This window comes from Ammodytes marinus (genome assembly GCF_949987685.1).
Source record: "Ammodytes marinus genome assembly, chromosome: 7".
NCBI lineage: Eukaryota > Metazoa > Chordata > Actinopteri > Uranoscopiformes > Ammodytidae > Ammodytes > Ammodytes marinus.
The window spans coordinates 23,944,226-23,961,689 of record NC_137211.1 but is presented as its reverse complement, the minus strand read 5'-3'; the positions used below and the strand labels follow the sequence as shown (position 1 = coordinate 23,961,689).

The 17,464-nt window shown below is 40.1% G+C and overlaps 2 protein-coding genes across 2 annotated transcripts in view; both read right to left on the bottom strand.

Moving 5' to 3' along the window:
* LOC307253357 (rho guanine nucleotide exchange factor 10-like protein) overlaps nucleotides 1-9,508 on the bottom strand; it is a 31,034-nt gene extending 21,526 nt beyond the window's left edge. The window contains exons 1-6 of the mRNA XM_080031355.1: nucleotides 9,188-9,508; nucleotides 5,900-5,967; nucleotides 3,473-3,724; nucleotides 3,339-3,366; nucleotides 1,648-1,721; nucleotides 165-398 (exon numbers count right to left, since the gene is read on the bottom strand). Coding sequence (XP_079887481.1) covers nucleotides 165-398; nucleotides 1,648-1,721; nucleotides 3,339-3,366; nucleotides 3,473-3,724; nucleotides 5,900-5,936 — 625 coding nt within the window. The 5' untranslated portion in view covers nucleotides 5,937-5,967; nucleotides 9,188-9,508. The remainder of the gene's footprint in view (nucleotides 1-164; nucleotides 399-1,647; nucleotides 1,722-3,338; nucleotides 3,367-3,472; nucleotides 3,725-5,899; nucleotides 5,968-9,187) is intronic.
* Nucleotides 9,509-13,925: 4,417 nt separating this feature from the next.
* On the bottom strand, nucleotides 13,926-16,198 carry nppa (natriuretic peptide A; the record flags this gene model as incomplete). Its single annotated transcript, XM_080030747.1, has 3 exons — nucleotides 13,926-13,930; nucleotides 14,741-15,062; nucleotides 16,088-16,198. 3 exons carry the CDS (start codon nucleotides 16,196-16,198, stop codon nucleotides 13,926-13,928), a joined length of 438 nt encoding a protein of 145 aa, XP_079886873.1.
* Between the last annotated feature and the right edge of the window lie 1,266 nt (nucleotides 16,199-17,464).

The following is a 17,464-nucleotide window of genomic DNA, read 5'->3' as shown; positions in this document are numbered from 1 at the left end:
TGTTGTTTTAGTCGATCTACTGAAACTGTATAAATCGCAGCGTGAAATACTGCTTGCTTGGTCCTATTTGAGACTTATACAGGGATCACGTATTTTTCTGATCTGTAATGTATGGACTTACAGTATATATAATGTGAATAATAATCAAATGTTAGGAGATTCACCTTGCACTGGTTGCTGTAGGCTCTCACTAGGGACGTCATCATAGAGCACGTCTGGGTCTCTGCTCACTCTGCCTGGGCTGGAGGTCACCGTACTCAGGTTGGTTGTTGTGACTGTATCAGGTGTGGGTTGTTCAGTTTGGGGAGTGACTGAGAACACCTCGTCCACAGCAACATCCTGCTGTGGGCTGCTGCACCCATTCACTGCACAGTCCTCTGGCGTCATAGAGGGCTTTTCTACAATGTAAAGTGTAAAACATTGGTATAGATTTTTAAGAACCATACCAGTGTTTGATTATGTACAAATCCCACTTTACTCTCACCTGGTTGCTGTCTTAAACATAATGTATTTTGTTTAATTACAGTTTCCATTAGCCATCATTGATTTTAATAGTAGAAGTAGATACAGTTAAACATATACTCATGTGGTGCTTCAATGCTAAGTGTTACTTCTTGGAACTAAGTGTGTGTGTGTGTGTGTGTGTGTGTGTGTGTGTGTGTGTGTGTGTGTGTGTGTGTGTGTGTGTGTGTGTGTGTGTGTGTGTGTGTGTGTGTGTGTGTGTGTGTGTGTGTGTGTGTTGTCAGCATAAGGTGTTGAATGGTAAATACAGGTATTGAAATATAAATATTTGCACAATTTTCAAAATTCAAACATTATATAAGTACGCTACGTATGTGTTTTTTTTGTTTGTGATGTATTTTTTTCACTCACAGAAATTGTGCCTGTCTGGCACTTGATTTATAAAAGGACCTGGAAAACTGATTTATCCTCTAATAAACTGTTCACCCCCTTCAGGGAATATTACTCATTGAAATGTGTTCTTTTCAAGAACAGGTTTAACGTTCACCACACTGTGACCTGTCAAGACTGGCATAGCACAATTAAACATAATTTGCTACACACACACAAGCTCGCTAATTTGACATTACCACAAGTAGACCTACTACGCACAATATCCAATGACTGAAAACATGGTAAACCACCATTCAGCTGGTAGGATGAATGGTCTTTCTGTATGGGTACAAGGACAGGGGGAAAGCATTTATGTACAACTATGGGGCACGCTACAGAGGAATTAAGCAGAGGGCAGCTAGCTATTCTAATGCTAACATGGCCTCATTTACTGGAAGCAGAAAATTCTCATTTGGAAAAAAAATCAAAAGGGACTTTTGCTTTCTATTCCAACATCATTTGCATTTTTCAGTGGTGGTGACAGACAAGTAGCATCTTACCTTTTCTACAAGCTAACTTCTACAAAGCTAACAATACAGACAGCCTGTGTACCTTTGTGTAATCGCAGTGTGAGCTCTGAAACCACACTGAGCCACTCCTTGGCTCGATATGATGCCTTGGCTGTCCGTACGCAAACAAACACAAAAAACAACCTCACTTTGATGAGAGTAAAGAAACAGCGCTGGTTACAGGGGCCAAAAGAGGCTTGACAGGCTCTCATATCAGACACTTTAGCCCCTCTTTAGTTCTTACCTTCATAAATATTGTTCCCTTTGCAGACTCTCTCTACGTCTCCTGTCACTCCCAGGTCAGAGCAGGTGGAACTTCTGCAACAAGAAATTTAATTCGAAAGGTCAATCAGACAACCTTATATAGTGTTTTATCACTTGAAAATGTCAAAAGAAAGGGTTCTTCTTTTCCCTCAACAAGATGTACAGTATTTTATCAGTCTATGAGGTGGAATTTGAGGACCATTTAATGATTTAAAGTTCTGGAACAAGGCTAGTAGGTGGACCTGAGTGGTGTACTACGAGATGTCAGCTGAATAATAAAAAACTTCACATTGTAAAGCAATTGAACTTTAAACTTGACTCACCATATTTAAACCCTATTCTCGAGAATTGCATTTAGGTCTGACACAGTCCTATAAAGGAGGATACGTGGGAATCAGTTTAGTTTTAGGCCAAGCCAAAGTCAAATGAATCTTATTGATTGAATATCATCTGTGATTATTGTCAATACATGAATAGATGATTCATTTTGAAGTCTGTGCTGTGTGTGTGGATATTTCTGACACATGAAGTATAATTTGCAGCAGCTTTAGTGCACCTGCAGCAATGTCCTTATGTGAAAATAGTTTACCTGAACATTGATGCTGTGATCTGCCTACTGCATTACATATCCAAGTAAACATGTTGTGACCTGTGATTTTATAGAAGGCTTCTTTTATAGCCAGTGCGTGCAAACAGCCAGGTAAAATTGCGAACATATTAGTTCATTGAGAGCAAAAACAACGTTTTGAATAGCCCTGAATTCAGTAGCTATTTTATATCTTCTGCAACAATAACTGAATGAATGTAGCTTTCCCTGTTGAAAAGCTGCAGAGCGTAACTACACTTCTGTAATATCACAGCTCCATTTAGTTTATTAACATATGGTAAAAGCAGTTTGCAGATAAACAGTGTTCCCTTAACATGATTGTCTATCACTCTTAGAGAATTTCTGCAGGTCCACAACATTTCCAAAGCAGTGTATGAGTAAAAAAAAAACAGCACTTTTTTTAGCCGATTTTAATCCCAAACTCTGAACACATCCTCCTCAGAGCAGGTTAGCCATGCAGCCTCAGTTACCATGGTGATCTAGCCAGTGACAGTGAAAACAATGGCTCAAGGCTAAACATACCTCGCTATAACCGGTTAATCTCCCTTCATAGTACACCCCTCCAGAGTAAACTTTTTTGTTTGTTTTTGTGTCAAACTCCTATTTGCAAGGATCCAGAAGGATCTTCAGCCAACAGACCAGTGGAAAGGCCACATATTCAACCGACAGGGTCCACCCATAGCATGTCACCTGTGACCGTTAACAGCAGTTTGTGTGTGTAGTCCTATCACATTACAAGGAAGAGTTGAGGTGCAGTCTGATGATTGAATTAAGACATGATGTTCTTATTGTACTATAAAAACTGACAGAACCAGTATTTTTTAAGTGTAAGTTTACAGTAACAGTGAAGCATTATCTACTACCATTTTAATTCTGTGTATATTATAAATGTGCAAAATTTGTATTTATCTGTATGGCCCAATTTAATACAAACAACACTGATTCAAAATGTGTTGTTTCATAGATAACTGTTCTGCCTATAAATGGCTTACAGATGTTAGTATTAGGATCAATTAAATGCTTTTACCTTATTATGTTACATCATTTATTCCATCAAAACTCACCCCTCTGGTGACTCCCTGAGCTCCATATCTGCCACAAACAAACAAAAAGAGATAACATTTATATTGCAATCTGAAAGGAGACTTACCTTGATTTTAAAATGTCCAGATCTATTGTGTATACATGCTATATTCACCTGAGCAGTCCTGGTGGTTGTTCTGCTCTGTGATGGCTGTTGCAGTCGTGTCCTGTTTGGATGCATCTTTGACTGTGTTTACCTTGGCGTAAAGGTTTGACACGTCTGGTCTCCGCTCATTCTTCATCATAGAGTCTGGACTGATCTCTGAGGGTCCCATGTCTTCCTCATCATCATCAAACTCAAACTTCTCCCCCTGCTCATCTTCATCCTCATCTTCCTCTATGTGTGACGCCCCATTAGGCAAAGGCACTGAGGAAAGAAGCAAGTGGTTAGTAAGGAATACTAAATTGTTTCACTGTGGCAAAAGAGATTGTTTTTTCTTTTTTAGATTTTTGTTGCCACATAGTGAAAAGAAAACCCTCTAATATCTACAAGCTTTCCAGAGATAGTGTTTATGTATTGCTGGACTGCTGTATTGGACTATAAATAAACCTATTGCCGTAATTATTGCTCAACATAGAGAAGAAAGAACCCCCTCACAAACATGTTGAGAACATTTAAACTCCAGACAGGTACTTTACAGGCAGCCCACTGTACCCACCCCCTTGTTTATGTGAAAGACTTACAAAGGATTCTCAATAAATAAATTAAATGAGGAAACAGCTCTTTGTCGGCTCACTGACAGTCATCCATTCAAAGCTTTTTTAAGTGTGAGACCAACGTACGACATATTTCTTCTATCTTCTCCTAGCAACCGCATATGCCCCTCCTGTGTTAACTGAAAACTATTTGAGTGGTACATTAGTTGCTACTGATTCATTAAGGCAAAACAAACTAGCTTCGGTTCTTAGCATTAAGTCTGAAAGCAGGGGTGAACAGCTAGGCTGCCTTGACCAACACCTCTAAAGCTCACTATCCAGCTTTTTTTAACTTGTTACAACAATCAGGTGCAGTGAAGACATCACAACAAGTTCACCAGGTTTAGCACAATGTTTCATAAATAAGTGAATTGCAAACTGATGAGGTGGGTATACCTGAAGGTATTGTCTGTGGAACTTCAAAATGTATGCATTTGGCTTCACCTCAGTAACTCTGAGTCTTAACAGTACTAGAAATCCCCTCAGGTAAGAGGCCAGACCACCCATCTCATTCATTATATAAGACAATACAAGCTGAACAGATTGTTGACCAGTGCTCAGGGCCAAACAGCAGCCACTGAAAACAAAGGATTTGTCACTGTTGTGCCTCAACAAGGAGAGCTGTTAGTAGGAGAGATTACATGCTGAACATATGGCTCTCAAGCCCTAACCCTTCTCCTGTCACTTACCATTTGCGCCACAACAACCAGTAGGCAATGCAGCCTTTGTGTTGCGTGAGTTTGTACCCACGCTAAACAAAGGCTGCATTGCCAACTGGGCTAAGTGGTTAATTGCCTCGAACTGGTTAACTGCCTCAGGACTGCAAGGAGCCTTAGGTTCACTGTTTGGCAATTGGTTTGAGGCTGTTTTGGTGACTTATTCACAATGGGTTTCTCCTCATGGGCTTAAATGAAGGGTACACTTAACAACTGATTTGTGGAGTTTTATCAAGGGGGAAACAAATCTTTACTTATAATGTGATGTTACTGAAACAACAACCGTCCCTTTGACTCATTTGGGAATATCACTATAACGTCTGAATACCTTTAGTGTCCTTTCCTGAACTGCAGTATATTTGCAGCAACAATCCTTCTTATACTGCCGCCTCTCTGGTTGACAGGTAGATTGGTGTCAAGGTTAACTCAGCAGCATATGGCCTGCAGAGGCTTGCTCCTTCTTACACGGCATATGGTTACTAGGCTAGTAGGCCCTTTCCACACAACAGCAGGGGATTAATGAGTCAGGGTTCACCTACAGGCGATTCCCTGTGCCTGACTGCATGAGTGGAGTTAAGCTCCCGGCTCTGGAGCATTTGAGTTGTATAGGTAAGAAAGACATTTAGACAACAACAGAAGGTCTGTGCTACAAAATGAGGCGCTATGGATTCATGTGGGCATCGATCAGGAACGGTCTAATGAAAGACACTATTGAGTTGCATTGTGGGAAATGAAGGATCCAGGGTGTTTGGGAAATTTGAGATAGGGCCTAAAAGTCATGATATTTCTGCCCTTGCTGTTTACATTTTAAATCTGTTGTTTCAAAAGTTCAGTTTCTTTATGGAAGGTCAATACCACATGGATGGATGGCCCCTTCAATTCACCAGAATGGATAAAACCAGACCTTTTTTTCTTATTGAGCCACAATCCACAAATCTACTTTTGTTATGACAATATAAGTACTATCTACAACTCCATACAATACTTTGCCTTGTACCTGGCACAATTCTCAGCTCACATAACACATAATGGCACACGCCAGGACCTGCTCTGATGCTAAGAAGAATTCAAACGTTGAAATCTAAATTAAATACAAGAGTTGAGTTGAGTGTAATGGCAGATTGACTCACCTGAGGCGTGACAGAGGAGTGGATGTGGAGAAGTCATGCTGGCTCCTTTTCTATGGTCACATCAGCTCCTGCCAACACACAAATCCATTCATTAGATTAGACATTTATTTGTTAAGTGGGATGATTAACAGTTGACAATAAGTTAAAACTCAAGTGTAACTGGTTCATCGTTAAGTTAAAAACACAATGTAGCCAGCTGCGTTCTGAAAGCAAACACGTTAATGTAGATCTTGGCTGTCGGGATCTCAGTCCAACATTATAAGACACATGTAAATCCATGTGAGGCCGCATTGTTTGACACACAGTACAGCATGCTCCAGTCGCTGCATGCTTCAGTGACTAACCAGCCGACAATGTGCAGGCTGTGTATTTTAAATACCTCCTCAAACCAAACTTCACAGAGGAATAAGTGCAGCTGATCTCAACCAACTAGCATACTGCTTTAAACCCCTCATATTCTACACTTCAAAGGGAAGTACTAATGCATATGTGGAACAACATTGGTGTCTCTGGAGGGAGCTGTGCGAAGGAAGAAAAACGTCCTCAAGTGATCTAGTCAGGTAGAGCTGTCAGTGGCTGCATCGTGGGTAATGTAGGCCCAGAGACGATATCGCTAGTTTAGCTGAACTCATTTTGTATCCTTGTTTTTTTAACCTGTACCTTGTGAGTTCCACAATGTGATTGGAGTACAAATGCTAAATTGGTCGAGTACTCTCTTAAACTGACTCATTCAGAACAAATACTTGTGGGAGAATAGTTTCTATCTTTCAGAACAAATACCATTACACTAAGTCCAAAAAAAGAGCATTCAAAATGATCTCTTGATACTGACAATAGCCACAATGAAAAATGTGTGCATCAAATAGCATTCACATGACATCCATGAGAGTGCACAGCTAAATACACAGAAATGTAATTACAACAATAGAATAATACAACACAAATAATGTGATATATTCCAAAACAGAATTGTAAAAGTCAAATTAGGCTACTCAAACACACACAGACACACAGGTACGATGGAGAGCAGACGTTTGTTTATCCATGTGGACGACCGGCTGTATTTTGTTGCATTGTGCTAGTGGCAATGGGAGCGTGTTACATTCCTCTAAAGCAAATCCAGACATGTCCTTTCCCAGACTGTTACTCACTACTGGATGACTCGCCACTTAAACACGAGACCATAACTGATAATACTCCTCAAACTTAGGCAACTGGACGCAGAAATTATGAATTAAAACCTCTTCTTACCACAGCAAATTAAACCTAGCCTTTTAGTACTAGAAGTCAAGCTATTAGCATTTTTAGAAGTACATGTTCAGATTAAGAGACCCCTGGGTAGAACAAATCACGACATAAATAGATGAATAATTCAGCAGGCTATATGGAAAACAGCCTCCATTCTGAAGAAGATGCCGTGGGCCCTGCCACTGAATGGACAATAGCCCGTGCTGTCAGCTGTGATGAGAAAACAGCCTCTGGATTGTCCAGACCAAGTGATCTACTGACTCCCACTGCGATGACAGCATTCAGTTAAAGCCCAAAGAGCCCAAAGGCAAACATGGAACCCACCCAGATGAAGGCACAACATTCCTGCATAATGTTTCACTGAAAGTTGATGAATTGTTGATGAGAGTTTTTTTTTACCCAATAGGACCAGGTCCTGAGAGGGACAATGTCAAGTGGTCAGTCAGACAATATAGGTCAACAACTTCTGGCAAGATTGACCTGGAACTTGGAATGGATATTCATGGTACCCAGAGGATGATTCAAACTATCCGTAAAAAAGGGTTTTTCATACCCAACCTTAGGCCCATAAAAAACTATCTTGAAAGGATTTGAAGACATTTGCTTGGGTTAATCATGGTTAATGTTTCATCTTATGTCAATATCCACTGGAACATTTTGTACTGACATTCACAGTTCCCATATGATGTGTTTTACTCCCTTGTGGTCACTTGAGATTTCATCTAGCAACAATCGTGAGGTCAACATTTGTAGTTGAGTAAATGTCTACTCTAAAACACACTCGTTATAACTTTGACGATCCTTTGACGACTGATCTAGTGCCATCATAAAGTCAAACTTTAATATGTCCAATACTTTTTGTCTTGAGACCAAAGTCCTGCAACTCTAGACTCAGCTGTGACTTTTTGTTGTGTGCTCTTTAGGGTTGTTGATCCCAGAAGGGCAGTGGATGGATCAAGCCTTTCTAGCTGGTACAGCACAAGCCAAGATTGTGAAATGCATAATGCCCACTGTCACGCTCTCTGATTCTAAAGTGTTTGGTGACCCCTTGACTTTTTTTCCTCTGTTGCCCAACATCAGGACAGACTTTCTATTTTGGTCACTCCATGAGCTTGAGCTTTCCTGTTGTTGTACATATCTGGACCATATATATTTCATCACTTAATGCCTAGCATACAGTAGATAACAAGACACTGGGAACATATTGAAAAGCAAGGGACAATGGACATTGGACACATCTTTTATTATTCATTGACCTCATGCTTTTTATCATTGCACCAGATGACACCATTTTTAACCACCCCACAGCAAAAAACTGATCTAGTATAATATTTCATAAATACATATTCTGTGGATTTTAACAACCCCCCCCCCCCCCCCCCTCCTCCATCTGACTCGTAGGGTTAACGAGTCAGATGTATGAAATTATGTGTTACTATTGTTATTGAAAGATTTTCCCTGTTATACAGTTCACGAAAGTAATTTACAACTGTGTTACAAACACTAAAGTGTAGTCTGACTGACCACTTCTCTTCAATTCACAGATATTTTGGACATTGCCCTCAGCACAGTTACCTGCAGATGCTCAACTGTTGGTCTGGAAGCAGAAAAGGCTGCAGCAATGATGGCTGTCTATTACAGACATTATGGTGCAGACACACCTCACCATAAACCTGCAGTGTGTCTGCTGCTGCTGCTCCCCAATGTCACATGCATTCATAAAGATTGGTCAGTATTGGTTCTTTCAAGCAGGGTCATGCTGACTGTGGTCATGTGGCTGTCATGTCCTCTTTGTCACAGCTTCATATAGCCTACCTGGGTTCTAACCATATCCCACATGCTATGCAGAATACACTGTTTATGTGTAGTGTGTTCAGTGTTATAGCCTTATGTGGAAGATGTGTTCTTTTTTCTTATCAGCTATCAGGCTATATTAACTGTAACCCTCTCTCTACAGGATCACATTTACCAACATACATGTAGTGCAGTTCTTCCCGAGTCCCGACTATAAATGCCCATAGAGTTCACTGTGTCACTCACCTGCAGTCTGGAGGTCATCACCAAGTCTATTTATAAGCTCAACGCGGATTTTAAGCCGTTGTTATCAATACAGTCTCGCCGTCAATGTGCTGTTCGGTCAAATAAGCTCTCCAGTTATCTCCTCATCCTCGTCGTTAAAGACACATGGATCATTTCGAGGTTTCTGGAAGTAGTGCAGTCCAGCGGCTGTCCTCCCGCAGCAGTAACCACAGCCCTACACCAAAAACATGGCTTTGGTTAAACACAGGCTTCCCCCAAGAAACTCTTCTTTCTAGGGTTTTCCTGTTGTGTTTCCCTCTCTCCTCCTCCTCTTCCTCTCTCCGTCCCGCTCTCTCCCGCTGCAGGCTGCGTCTACTACACACACAGAGCAGCCGGCTGGATCGAAGGGCGGAGATTCAGCTCTACAAAGCCTACTATACAAATACTATCAGCAGCCGTGCCGGTGGGGCTGTCTGCGGCAGACAAGATAATAAATAAATATAGTCTACACTATGTTTAAATTAGCGGTTCCTTTCTGTGGGCTACGTTCACCAAATAAAACAAACTGTAGCTGTGAGGAAACCTTTCGAAGTTTGAACGTTACTGGATTGTTATTCACCCTCGTCGTCGACTTGGAAAAACCAACAGAAGATTTGAAGTCTTTCTTTATGCCTTAATACAGTAGAAGCAGTCTTTCATGGTCTGTTTCGGAGATAACGTAGCCTAAATAAAGATGTAGGTCTAGGGAAAATACATATTAACACTTTTTATACATTACTAATTAATAGCCTATACACGGACGCTAAATTGCATTTAATTGCACTTTGGTGTGTTTGATCTACGCCGAATTGTATATTTTTACAGCTCGTTTTAAGGGGGAAGGTCCAAGTCCGATTAATGTTGGATAATACTTTATCAAAAACTAAATCAAGTTTAAAAACGCTATTTTTCTGTAAAGGGGAGTGGCTTGGTGGGGTTTCACCACATAACAATGAACGCCAGGTGTCGGCGTTGTTTCCTTTTTTATCCTGCGGATTCTGGCTAGACAATGTATCTCAATGTGTCAAGTGTGAAGTTATTATTAAAATATACCTATTCATCAAACATAAGGAAAATATCAATAAAACATCGAAACATATTAAATTAAAATTCATTTTAAAATTCTATTTAAGTTTATTAAGTTTCTTAAATTGAAAAAAATGCAATTTAATTGGATTTAGTTTCTCAAATTAAAATACATTCTTTATTTAATTTTTTTCAATAAATCTAGCCTGTCATTGTTTTTGTTTTGTTTTTTTTATATTTTTTATATGTTAGACTATTATCTTTCTTTACTGTTTTGATTTCATTTCAACTTGCAATAACAGATTTTTTTCCAGCCACTTGGAGTCTGCGTTGACCAGTAGTGAAGACAACATTGACATGTAATCGCTTTTTAGGTTGCAAAAAGTGGCTCATTCATACGTCCAGCAGTTATGGAGCAATATTATAATTTATGTAATTTTAATATAACATATATATAATATGATCATTTTCAAATTAAATGCAGGCTATAATACACATATAATAATGATATATAATTTTTATATTAGGCTACATTTTAGCAGCATTTTATTTATTCAGATGTTAAACATTATTGAGATGGGTCCTAGTTATATTAATACAGAGGATAAATTATAAAAAAAAAATATAATAGGCTACATATAATAAGACATTTTGATAATGATATTGTTTTAATATTTGATCAATTATTTAAAGAAAAAAGTTTTAAATTACTGAATTTTGTTGCAGTTGCAACTGTCGTAAAAAGCTTGATAAGAAGTAGGACTCACTGAGAGGAATGCCTGACTTAAATTTGAAGTAAAGAATTTGATAAACTAAGTTAGGGACATTAATATAACAAGATCCACAAGAGGGCGCTCTTGGATAAAAGGTGCAAGTGTTGCCCTGTAAAAAGCCACTGATAGGCCTTTCACACCAAAATGAACCAAGAGTCAGTTCCAGGCTGGTGTTGGGGTCAGTTCAAAACTGGTTACAGCCTTATCCCAGTTATGAACCGGTTGGTTTCACATCGACCGGAGACAGCCATGGAGCCGGCAAGAGAGCAACGTCATGACGTCACTGTAAACGTGTGTGTACGTCACCCGACGCCGCTGCTCTTGTGGCTAACGCTAAAGCTACCGCTAGCTTTAAGCACAACAACAGCGGCGAATACGTCTTATTTTTACACTTGTTGGCTCTTGCTTTGCTTTCTTAAGCAAACAGGACCCATACAGCGTATTCTCGCCGGTCAATTTGATCGCTACGTTCGGTAATTATGTTATGTTTACGTCTCGTAGTAGCGGTGTTTTTAAATATGGCGGGCATGAGGTTTGAGTTGCTCTGGTTGGTCAGGATAATCCCTCCCCCAACCGTTCGCGCAAGCAGTTCTTATCAAACCCTGCTCAATCCTGGGGTATGAGTTCCCCCGGTTTTTACGGCCCGGAGCAGGCTCTCTGGCGGTGTGAAACCAAAACACTGGCTCTAACTCCGAACAAGCCCAGAACTAGCTCCGATTTTGCGGCGGTGTGAAAGGCCTATGAGAGGTTTGGGTAATTAAAAAAATATATAAACAAATATATATATATTTATATGTATATATTACAGTACTTAGGCATTTGTTTTGATAAGTACTTTAGGCCTATACCTATAGGGGCGACCGTGGCTCAGGTGGTTAAGCTGGTTGGCCAATGATCCTAGGGTTGGCGGTTCGATCCCAGCCCGGCCACTTGTGTCATGGTCGTTGTGTCCCTGGGCAAGACACTTCACCCTCCTTGCCTCGTGTGAATGTGTATGACTGCTGTATGTTTGAGGTGGTGGTCGGAGGGGCCGATGGCGCTGAATGGCAGCCTCGCTTCTGTCAGTCTGCCCCAGGGCAGCTGTGGCTACTATGGTAGTTTACCACCACCGGTATGACTGTGTGTGAATGAATGGAACCTGGAACCCTGTAAGCGCTTTGAGTCACATAGAATTAAAAGCGCTATATAAATCCAATCCATTATTATTATTATTATTATACCTTTGTTTTAGATGTGTTTTACTAAATTAATTTGTCAGATAATTGATTAGAATCATGCATCAGAGAGTGAACTTGTACAGTTGTATAATAGTGCATGAATACATGCTGAGTTTCTCCAAAGTGCAGTTCCAAGTGTTTCTACATCAGGTGCCCACTTATACAGTGGAAAGAAAACCTGCAACTGTCCCTATCACCAGGATCAGCCTGTTAACTCTCACCTCGACCCTCTGTTCTGTCCTGCTACTTTCCAAAGCTGTAATAAAAGACTGTGTGTGGAAAACGGACTCAGGTCGGTTCAGGTTGGTTTACCTCAGCAGCTGTATTGCTTGGCAGCTGCCATCAGGTGAAGCGCTTCCATGTTCTGCATCATCTAACTGGACAGAGCAGTGTGACAGTTACTCTGTCATAATAACCTACAGTAACGTCTCCAGGCTGCAAGCCTGTCAAATGCATTTAGACAGCAGAAGTTAATGGGAGACCCAAAGCCATATTTCCTTCATGAATCACTTCTCTCGACCTTTGCTCATTTGACAGCTATTTTGGAGCAACAGATGAAATTAGTTTCCATCCATCCATCCATTTTCTACATCCGGTCTTCCTGCTTAGGGTCACACAGGCCCTATAGAGCCTATATCCCAGCATGCTGTGGGTGAGAGATGGGGTTCAAAAGTTGAAATCTGTTCATATATGAAAGCAACAAATGTGAAACAATGATATTATATGCAGTTTATCCTTCCTTTCCTAAATTTTTTTACTGTTCTTTTGTTTATCCATCTGGATGATCGGCTGTATTACATTATATTTTGTTGCGCAACAAAATATATTGGAAGGATCAAGCCATTCTGTACATACTGTATATCTATGGTTCTAAATGTATCCTGGTGACTTCTGTGATCCCCTGACTTCTAGTGCAGGCAAACACAAAGAAAGGAAATAGTTATGTTACAGTTATGGAACAGACTATGTGATGGTCTCAGGGAGACTACATCATGTGTACAATTTGCATTGGCTGCCATTCAGGCTTGGAGCTGAGTTTAAGAATAGTTTATCAAGTTGAAGTTCTGTCATTTGGACTTGGTCCTTGAATATTTACTATGAAACATTGTCATCACTTCAAACAAGTGAAGCAGCTTTGGGCTGCTTTATTTTATCCAACCGTACCACACACAACATCAAGAGCGTTTCTGATTGTCCACTCAACGTCAATGTCATGACAGATCAAGTAACGGCTTCAGCTGATGTCACAATGATTTTGCTGTATACAATCAGGTGACAACAGCAGGACTAAATGAAAAGAAACACAGACCTAGCCTACAGAAGGGGTCAAGTCTAGATTTTGCCACTGCACAGGTTTGTTCTCTTGACATGGCTTCAGACTACGGGTGTGCCAAGAGGAAAAGAAGATTATGAAAAATTAGTGAATTCATCGTATGAAAAAAAAGTTTATTTATCTTTGCCAGAAACCCACATGCAGCTACGTAGTTAACTCCTTTCCTTTAGTGTGGTAATGTTACAAAGTGAATAATTCTAGAATTCATTACAGTTGACAGCATTGGTCACTTCAAACAGAGAAATACATACAAAAGATACACACAGTTGAACTGTCGCTAATGCAAATCCATGCATTTCCAATCTCTATGGTCGTGGCTTCAGTTGGCAATAAAAGTATGATCCAACCTGTGTCCCAGAAAAACTGACAGATTACCCTGATGGAAAAATGACAAAAACACAAAAAAGAAAATGGTTATGTTCTAACTCTGGGTTGTATTTGAGATAATGTATTCATCATATTAGTACTCTTTAGAGGCTTTAGTGATTATGACATCCCGCAATAAGAGACATACTGATGATTTTGTCATTTAATGGTAACTGTAGTGTCTTGTAGGTCAAGCCTAGTGCGTGTTAGAGGAAAGGTTGATAAATCTCATATGTTGTTTGTTTAATCTGTGCACAAACAGAAATATAATGATGACATATAATGGGAGTTACACCATGGGAACAATTTGTTAGATGAAACAAAGCTGAGTGAAGGGACTACATGGTAACTTTAGCAGACATCCAAAATGGGTGAAGGTGCCTTTAAATGTATGTGTTTTTGTTACATTAATGTGATAAGCAGGGGGGAGGGTAACTTTATTGACCTTGATTTGCAACATAGAAATGAAAGAAATATTGAAAAAATTACAAAAGTAAAATAAGCCTTGTATTTCAATGAGTGTCTAAAAAGGGTTAATTTGAGATATGTTCCTCCTGACCCCAGCTCCTTTATAAAGTCCCAAAAGTTAAGTGAATGAACATGTTTTATCATTGCATAATAACATAATAAACTTGTCATTATCACTTATTGCTGCAACTGATTTCCCATGAAAAATATCCCAGCTAAAGGAAGTTGCTTTTATATGAACTAATTCACTGTCTTCTCCACCTAACCAACACAAAACGTTTGATCACGCTTCAGTATCCTTGATCTTAATCCTACTTTGAAATCCTTCTGCCATAGTCATCTGAAGTCTCACCTCTTCCATTGTTGCATCCCAGACCGCTGGCGTTGCCTATCCGATCCATCCTGGCTCCGAAGCATCCAGAGGCCCTTTTCCTGGCAGTCAGCAGCAGGTCCTGCAGACGGCTCCTCTGACTGGCTGCCCTGCTGTTGCCCTCAGCTGCTGTTTGAGATCTTTCTGATATCAAAGGTTCTTGGTCCACCTCCTGATCCACGTTCCATCCTCTGCTGGCCTGGCTGCGCTCTGTCTCCTGGTTTGTCCCTTCATAATCGGCTTCAGGGTTCTCCTCCCCCCGGGCTGCTTCAACCAGAGTCTCCTCAAAGCGCTCCAGTAAAGACTGGTGTGGAGAGGAGAAGATGGGTTACATAATGATGATGTTTTCCATACATAGGAAACATATGATTATGGAAAAAAAACTATGCTATTTGAGTTTAAAGTTTGGACTTGCAAACATCTCTAAAAAAAGGTCCAAGTACCCTGACACAATTTGGACGTTGAGGTTCACAGACCACAGGCCATTGGTATACACTGAGTGCAGCGCTGAATAGGGCTTTAACAAGTGGTTTAATGCACATTTGTATGCTTGAACAGGCTCAGAGGGCACACTGCCTGGATCTGACCTAGCCTCGGGCCACATGGATCATTGAGGTTGTGTAAGCACCAAGACTATTCTAAACAAATAATGAAGTTTCTCTTAGTTAAAGTTATGTTCTCTCAAAGCCTAAGAAAACTCAATGAATGTAATGTTAAATCCCAAATGGTTTAATGGCACTGACTGGAGAACAAACACCCCCAAGCTGTTTATCTCGATACGCCCAACTACTAATATTCACATAACAGAAGTGAGAGCAGTAAACACACATTTAATGGTATTTGTACTGATCTGTTTGGAATTCTGTTAATTCTACTAAACTTGTCAATTGTTTTAAATGGAAGTTTGACCACCTGTCATTAACCAAAGGGGACTGGATCTGGATGTTAGTTGATTTGAAAAATTAGTTATTAAAGGTTGTTGAATTGGTGACTTGATTCCATGTGAATTATCATACAAATACCGTACGTTTACAACACAGTTAAGGATTTCTACTTTGGGATGGGAATTAAATGAATGCTTTTTTCTGACTTCAGTTTGTATATGTTGCTGAACTAACATTGTAAAACCTCACGCCCAACAGTTTTTATATGGAATACATATTTGTTAAAAACGCAGAGGGGTGATATTCAGATGCCTTGTAACTATTACACAATGTAAGATAAATGTTGGTGGAAAAAAAATGCTCAATTGAATGTTGGATATAGAAATACTGTTATCAGCCCAGCAAATGTGGAAGTCATCTGCTAATCCATGCTATGGTTCCTTACCTTGAGCTGAGCCATGTCACTGGTAGAGGAGGGCCGTCCCAGTACGTGGCTGCTGACCAGTGAGTACTGACACAACAGGACCAGCAGGCCCCAAAGGACCGAAGTCCTCATGATATCCTTCTGCTGTTACTACTGATACTACAGCCCGCACAGCAAGATTTTATATACATGTCATACACCCACACACGCACACACACGGACACATACATACACTCACCATGCAACAGACAGTCACTGTCAGTGGCTCATCATTTTGTCGATCCCCTCAAGTGCATTCTGACACCTCTCCATGATAAGGCAGCTAGTCAGATGTTCCTTTAAGTGGCACTTGGTGGCAGGTGATATGTGTGTGTGTGTGTGTGAGTGTGTGTGTGTGTGTGTGTGTGTGTGTGTGTGTGTGTGTGTGTGTGTGTGTGTGTGTGTGTGTGTGTGTGTGTGTGTGTGTGTGTGTGTGTGTGTGTGTGTGTGTGTGTGTGTGTGTGTGTGTGTGTGTGTGTGTGTACAGTACAAGTGTCTGTGTATCATCACGCTAAGCAACCAGCAGTGGCATGACCTCAGGAACCATCTTGGAGCTCTGAGCTCAGACCTGGTATGTATTGACTGGAATGCCGTTTTCATCGCAGCGAATACTTAACACTGTCTACACTCCTGAGCCTGAAAAATACCATAGTAGGTTAAAACTGCTGCTCCTGGGTTACGGGAAGGCCGCATGGTTTAGATTAGGAGAGGAAGGAAACAATGTAAAGTGTCAATTAGAGTCCACACTATTTATTAAAATAGCTGATAAAATTCCTATCCATTTCCGTTTGGTTTTGAATCATGTTTCAGTTTGAAGAAAGTTTAAGATGTTCGTAAAATTGCAGCATCAGTTATGCTTGCTTCTGAAAACCCAGTCTGAAATAGTAAAAATCTGAATATGATATCAAAGTTGGGTTTCTCAATAAGATAAGATAATAATTTACAAAAATGTGATTTAAAAAATAAATCTTATAAAACTTAGTTCAAAACGCATTTTTTTTTGTTTATCTCTAAAGACCATTTGACAGGACTGTGAGGTGTGTAGCGTGACCATATCAAACTGTCTCCATGGCATCAGTCATTGTTTTTATAGAACGTTCGGGCAGAGAACTGCCCTGATTGGTTCAGAATACCTATTATGGCAGAAAAACCAGAGCGTAGCCCGCCTCATCCAAACTGAACTTCTTTAAAGTTTATCAAACTTAAATGACAATATCTTTTATTTGGAGTGAGAAATATGCCTAACTCTTTTTTAATGCCTGCTATTAATGAAAGTAACATCCCAAATTGCATAGTTAGAAGGATCTTGTGAATTTGGATTTACAGTGGCTTTAAGCTTTGTTTTCAAGCTTGAATGGA